Source organism: Chamaea fasciata, unplaced genomic scaffold (assembly GCF_029207755.1).
Source record: "Chamaea fasciata isolate MVZ Bird 193981 ecotype frontalis unplaced genomic scaffold, bChaFas1.0.hap1 SCAF_1, whole genome shotgun sequence".
In the NCBI taxonomy this organism is placed as follows: domain Eukaryota; kingdom Metazoa; phylum Chordata; class Aves; order Passeriformes; family Sylviidae; genus Chamaea; species Chamaea fasciata.
In genome coordinates, this window is record NW_027094086.1 from 83,487,751 (window position 1) to 83,494,570 (window position 6,820).

At 44.2% G+C, this 6,820-nt stretch overlaps 1 protein-coding gene across 1 annotated transcript; it reads left to right on the forward strand.

Moving 5' to 3' along the window:
* The first annotated feature begins 492 nt into the window (after nt 1-492).
* On the forward strand, nt 493-6,591 carry LOC136291829 (serpin B6-like). Its single transcript, XM_066186933.1, has 7 exons — nt 493-573; nt 957-1,134; nt 2,182-2,319; nt 2,929-3,046; nt 3,282-3,424; nt 4,493-4,660; nt 5,333-6,591. Exons 2-7 carry the CDS (start codon nt 967-969, stop codon nt 5,738-5,740), a joined length of 1,143 nt encoding a protein of 380 aa, XP_066043030.1. The 5' UTR covers nt 493-573; nt 957-966; the 3' UTR covers nt 5,741-6,591.
* Nucleotides 6,592-6,820: the final 229 nt, after the last annotated feature.

Sequence of the window (6,820 nt, forward strand, 5' to 3'; positions counted from 1 at the left end):
TGACAGTGACATTTGGAATTTCTGTGGGAGGAGCGTGCAGGAAATCCCCGAATTCTGATACAGGCTCCTCCCCGTATTTGGGTCTTACAGGAATCAGCAAACCTGCCAGTTCTGCTTTAAGAAGTGTGGGGAAAGCTGCTGTGTGAGTGAAATGTGTGTGGCGTGCAGGGTCTGTGAGTCTGAAGTACTTTAACCTACTTTTACCAGGACAAGCCCATCCGATTTTCAGTTATAAGGAAATAAATTTTTTTTTTTAATATTATGCCATTAAGTTAGGATGGGATAGATGAGTAATGTGGGGAAGAAAATCCTGTTATAATGTGAGTCATATATGCTTGTGGTATTTAGTTTGTTTGGGAAGACTTGTTGGGGTTTTTTATTGTCTGGTGTTTTAAAAACCTTTAAGATTTTTTGATTAGAGAATGTTGCAGTGACAATGAAATTCCTGCTGGTTTTCTTGCTTTTAGGCAAAGTCGTTCTGCCGACTTCTCCCGGGCTGGCTGGCAGGTTTAAAACCCAGCGTGTACATATAGTAGCAAACTGCAGGTACCACTGAAGGTCTGTTGACTTAAGGTAAGAGTTGGTAATTCTACCACTCTGGTGTCTAACCTTGGCTCAGGTGGCTGCCCTAAAAAGGCCAATTATTTTCTGGGTGAAATCAAGAGAGGCTTCTTTCAGGAAGTCCTGAATAAAATGCTGTTGTGCCTGATCACCTCAAAGGACGTCACACTGTGTAGGTATGGGATTGAAATCCAGTAGCAGACTCTCTGGTGGTAAAATAGCTCAAATGTGTAGTATGGTATCTGAGGTGCTTGTGGCACCAAATCAGTCTCCAGTGAGCTGATAATTTTCCAAACTTTGCTGCCTGGTTCACCCTGGGAAGCATACAAGTTAGAAATACCTGTTTTATATTGGAATAAATTTGAATCATTCTTGTTCTGTGTTTTATGTCCCAGGCTGGGAAGCATGGAAAGCCTGTGTGCAGCAAACAGCACTTTTGCTGTGGACCTGTTGAGAAAGCTGTGTGAGAAGAACAGTGGGCAGAATGTGTTCTTTTCACCATTCAGTATTTCTTCTGCTTTGTCTATGGTTCTGCTGGGTGCGAGAGGTAGCACTGAAGCCCAAATAAGCAAGGTATGTCTAGATAAAATGGATGGCATTTGATAGGATCATAGAAGGAAGTGATGTGTCCTAGAGTCTGTGACATGCACTTGTGCTAAACTGTGATTGTCACTGTGGTGTGAGAGAGCAGAGTTCTTCCTCTGGTGTGTGTGTGTGTGTGTAAACAGAGTCAATTTGCTTTTTTTTTTTTTTTGTGTGTGAGCTTTTTTCCTTATGAGATGAAGAGCTTCCTGGGTGTAGTTTCTGGGATTTTTTTTTTGTGGTTTTTGAGACCGACCTTCTTCAATATGTAACTAGGAGGTACCTGGAATATCTTTATTGCTCAATTGGTGGCTACATAAATTATTTTCTTTTCCTCCTTTGCTTGGGTTTAAAACCATATGACACATTTTCTGAAAATGATGTCAGGCACATTAAAAAATACTTTTAAAATCCCACTGTCTGCATTTCAAAATGATAACAGCAACTTGACTTACCCCTATTAAAAATCTGCTCCACAGCAAAAATCTACTGGCATGTGTTTTATGTAGGAAGTGAGAAAATTAAGTGCAGAACCAGTAATTTTGGTTTGGATGTTTGCTTCCTTTGCAAAGTGGGAGAGGAGTGTGAACTCCTGTCTTGTTTCCATGTACTTTATAAACATTTCTGAAAAACCTACATTGTTATCATAATTGGAGATACAATAATTCCATATAGACTAGTGGTGGACTACCAGCTCTAGGTGTCCCTGCTTGGGCAGGGCTTTTGTAGCAGATTGTCCCCACAGGTCCCTTCCCACCTGAGCCATTCTGTGATCTTGTAGCACTTGGCTGGAGGGATGTAAAATCAGGGTTGCTGACTCAGCTGCTCCCTAATTTATGACTTGTGCAACTTCTTCCTGAGTACATCAGATAGGGCTTGCAGGATGAGCTCCAGATGGGAGGTGTAGTGAAGAAATCTTTTGGCTTCAAGTCATAGTAGTTCACTTAAAAGTTGTAATTTTAATATAAAAACAATCATGCTGATCAAGTGTGTTTAGAGAAGTTATGGACACTGCTGTGGATGTTGGTCTTTGTGCAGGTGCTTTCTCTGAAGAATGCCCAGGATGCTCACAATGGTTATCAATCCCTTCTCTCAGAAATTAATGATCCAAACATCAAATACATCCTGAGAACTGCAAACCGGCTGTATGGAGAAAAGACCTTGGAGTTTCTTGCAGTAAGTAGCCATTAAATTTGTTATGATTGTTAGTATAATGTACTTTCTACCTCTTTCTTCTGGAGGTCAAGGCAGGCTTTGTGGTTTGCCTCTCAAATATTCTGGGCTGAGAGCCAGGAGTGCAATAGATTCTGCCAGAGCCCAGGGTATGAACTTGATGGAGAATCTCCCTTAAATAATTTTTGTTCTGGATGGACACAAGCAGGTAAAATCTATCAGTCTCTACACTTGGGGGTCCTGTGATGCATTTGTATATTCGGCTGTGGGACCAATGGTATATGTTGCCCTTAGCAAAAGTCTTTTAGAGAAGCTCATAAAATCACATATCATGTCCCTGAAGCATAAGAGAAAACCAAGAAAAATACCACCCAAATCGCTTTCAATGAATTGTAGTTTGTAGTAGAGTGCATAAGCCATGACAATAATATCTATTCCTAGTCCAAAGAAGTGGTATAAATCCTAGTAGGAACTTGTCAGCCAGAACTTCAATGGCTCTGTATGAAGATGGAGAAGGAAAGCAGGCAGATTTCCTTGGGGAATGTAAGGATCATCTGTGTCTGAATGAGAGTGAATCTTTTGCTGAAAATGTGTTGTGAATGTCCCTGTTAGTCTTTCCTAGAGTCGAGTCAGAAATCCTACCATGCTGGCCTAGAGCAGATGGACTTTGTGCATGCTTGGGAGGATTGCAGGAAACAAATCAATGGCTGGGTAGAGGAAAGGACTGAAGGTGAGTGCTTGGCCAAGTACCCAGTTTACCAAGTGGCAGCCATGGTTTGGGTAAACACGTACTTGAGGATGTAGGACTGTGAATTCAAACAACTGAAATTTAGTGCTATTGCTGTGTCTGGTCTATAGTTCTCTTCTCTTTTGTGTATTAAATGCAGAGTAGATACTATCTTGGATAACAGTTTGATGCATGTCAACCTATGAAATAATGTGGATTTTTCCTTTGAATCATAAAGGTAAAATTCAGAACCTATTGGCAGAGGGGATTCTCAATTCCCTGACCAGACTTGTGTTGGTGAATGCCATCTATTTCAAAGGCAACTGGGAAGAGCAGTTTGACAAAGAGAATACCAGAGAAAGGCCCTTCCATATTAATAAGGTATGATGTGCTAAAATGCTGACAGTACACTGTTAGTTGGATGTTGTCTGAAATGAGGATCTTTAAAAAGAAATGAAATCTTTGAAGCAGTGTAACCTTGGGTAGGTTGTATGAGATTCCTTATGCTCCCTCCCTTTCATATGAACACCATCACTGCTTCTCTGGACTTTCACATAATTACTAGAACCTTTCATATAGCACAGAAAGGAGTGAAAGCTTGTGAATCGTATCTTCTTCAGTCAGAGTTTCCTTGCTGCATTTTTCCTCCTCACCTTTCCAAAACAGATAGAAACAAATCTCCTTTGAAGAACTGTGTGCTCTGCAGTTTTGTTTTTAGAAGTAGATCAGTGCTCTTGAGCAGGACTTGGGCACTGGCATGGGCAGGCCATGGCTGCTCCTCAGGATCCCCTGCAGCTCTGGGTTGGCCTCCAGGAGTCAGGAACAAGAACTGTTTATGTGCCAAGATGTACCAAGAACGGGTAACTCTTAACTCACTTGCTTGAAGCAACCACTGTGGAAAATTGAAGCGCTCATGCCTGTCTGGGAACTGTCCCTTCCCCATTGGTGAAATAAATCCAGGAATGTTTGAAAGTGCTAATATTACTTTTAAATAAGTGAATGTTTCTGCTTACCCAAGACTACCTCTGACAGCAACTTCAGAGGCTGCTGGACTGATTCATTTCCTGACACCTTGCTCTCTCCCTGTGTGAATGTGTTGAAAAAGCTAGCAGCAGTATCCAGAGACAATGTTTCATGTTCTGATCCACTGTTCCCATTTTCTATTCCAATGCAAGCTTAGAAACAGGTTTGAAGATGCAACACCAACAGGATACAGGGCTGATGACTAATCTACTTTGGAGTTGTGCTGGAATATTGTGCATTGTTGCTGCACATGGCTAAATTTTACCTTGTGCTTTTCAAAAGACCATGGTAGGGCTGCACTCTGTGGTGTGTGATGAGTTGTCATTGGTCGAACCCTAAAAGGCCCTGGATAACTTACTTCCTGCTTTGTTGTTTGAGACCAGCAGAGTAGGTCAGCACTAACTGTTGACATCTCTTGCTTTCTAGAAGGAGACCAGACCTGTGCAGATGATGTCCAAGGAGGCAAATTTTAAGATGGCCTACATTGGGGACTTGCAAACCAAAATCCTTGAGCTCCCTTATGTGGGTAATGAACTGAGCATGATCATCCTGCTCCCTGATGCAATCCAGGATGGATCCACAGGCTTGGAAAGAGTAAGTTGTTGAGCTGAGTGCAAAGACTGCCTGAATCCTGGCAGGGAAGGAAGTCTGATATTGCAGAGAGACCTGCAGTTCAGTCCCAGAGCAATTGTGTTGCTGGTGCTCAAGGCCAGCAGAAATGTCCCTCTGCTCCCTATCCCCAAAGGGACTTCCCCTGCTATGTCACTGCTGCTCAGTCTGTGTGCTGCTCCCTTAGGCAGAGGCTCTGGAAGAGCTGTCCATGCTGAGGAGCAGAGGTCAGCTGTGGTTGTGGTGAAGGCACAGTATGGTGATGCTGGAATATGGAGAGGGGGATGTTGGGTGGGCACTTTGGAAGTCCTGTGGCTTGTCCTCTATCTTCTTGTGCTGAGCAGCTGGGAGGTGGTGTGTGGCTCAGTGCCTGGAAAGAGGCTCACAGGAAAGTGCAGGATCTGTTTTGTGGTGAGGGTAGGATACGCATTTCGTCTCTTTGGAACTCTGGACAAGGAGTTCGTAACTAAGGTATCTTGAGTCTTTTACTCCCATATTAGAAAGGAAGAGAAAACCCGCACAGATTTCGTGCTTGACCTAGGGTGAAAAAATAAGGATGTTATGTGCTATGTGAAGAAACACAGAAATCACTTCTTTGGCAATGTGATATTGACTCAATTCTCATTGTAACAAAGTAAATTTGGAATTTTTCTTCAGCTGGAAAGAGAACTTACGTATGAGAAGCTGATGGGTTGGATCAGTCCAGAAATGATGATGTCTACAGAGGTGAGGGTGCATTTACCCAGATTTAAACTGGAAGAAGGTTACCAGCTGAAACCTGTTCTGAGCAGCATGGGAATGCCTGATGCGTTTGACTTGGGGAAGGCAGACTTCTCAGGAATCGCAACTGGCAAGGAGCTGGTGCTGTCTGAAGTGATCCACAAGTCCTTTGTGGAAGTCAATGAAGAAGGCACTGAAGCAGCTGCTGCCACAGCTGAGCCAATGTGTGGGTGTTGTTGCATAATGCACACTCCAGAATTCACTGCTGATCATCCCTTCCTCTTCTTCATCCAGCACAACAAAACTGGCAGCATTTTGTTCTGTGGCAGATTTTGCTGTCCCTAAGGAGGAGATGTCTTGGCAGCATAGGGACCATCACACAATAAACTTATATTTCCCTAGAACAAGGTGACTCCTTTTGCACTGTCTCTTTCAGTTCCTGAACTGCTTGATCTCTGGCTTGGCAGGAATAACAACCGCAGCAGCTGCAATGTCCATGCCCCCCTGCAGCTGTGTGCAGAAGTCTCCAGGTTCTTGCTGCCACAAGAACCATCCCATTTGCTCTGGGAGTGCTTCTTCTGTGCTTGACTTCACTTTTGATGTCCAGCAGGCAAGAGAGAGGCAGTGAGAGCCCATGGGAGAGAAGAAGTTACTTTTGCTTGTGACAAGGCTGGAGCACTTTTGTAGCTGCCCTCTCTTTTTACCTTCCACTCTCATCCCTTTAGTGCCTTGATCCATTGCCTGGAGCTGAAAGGCGTTTGTGGCAGCCAGTTCCAGGTACTGCTGAGCATCGTGCATAGCTATGGAGTTTTTGGCTAACAACTGGACCAGCACATAGGGAAGGATGGGAATGAAAGTATGCTTTTATAGCAGATGTCCCTGTGAAGTATTTGTGGGGAGACTCCCTTTGTTTCATCACCCCAGGACAGCTGGGTTTATTTCCTGTCATCTGGATCCGGTCCTTTAACAAAGAATGTAACAGAAGGGGTGATAGGTGCCTATGCAATATTTGAATGACAAAGCCTTGATTTAATTTTTCCTTTTTTGCTACTGTTATATGTTTATGCTATTAATATTTTCTTAGACACCACAGTTTACCTGTCCAATACCAAAAACACAGCTGCAACAGCTTTCCTTGCACTGGGATGTTTCCTGTGGGTCCTGTTCCTGGAGTAATAAAAGAAGTGTAAGCGCGGCATGGGTGTTTTTTTCTCCTTTTTCTCTGCTGAATTCTTGGCGTGTTGATGAGTGTGTGGCAGGAGGAGAAGAGCTCTGGCAGAGCGCAGTCCGGTGTCGTCGCGGTTGTCGCCGGCCGGGCAGGGACGCGGCCAAGCGGCCTCGGCTGCGCTGGGGCTGCGCGGGGCGGGAGGGGAGCGGGGCAGCCTCCGCCCTGTCCCCGCCCGCGGGGCATCCTCCGGGAGTGGG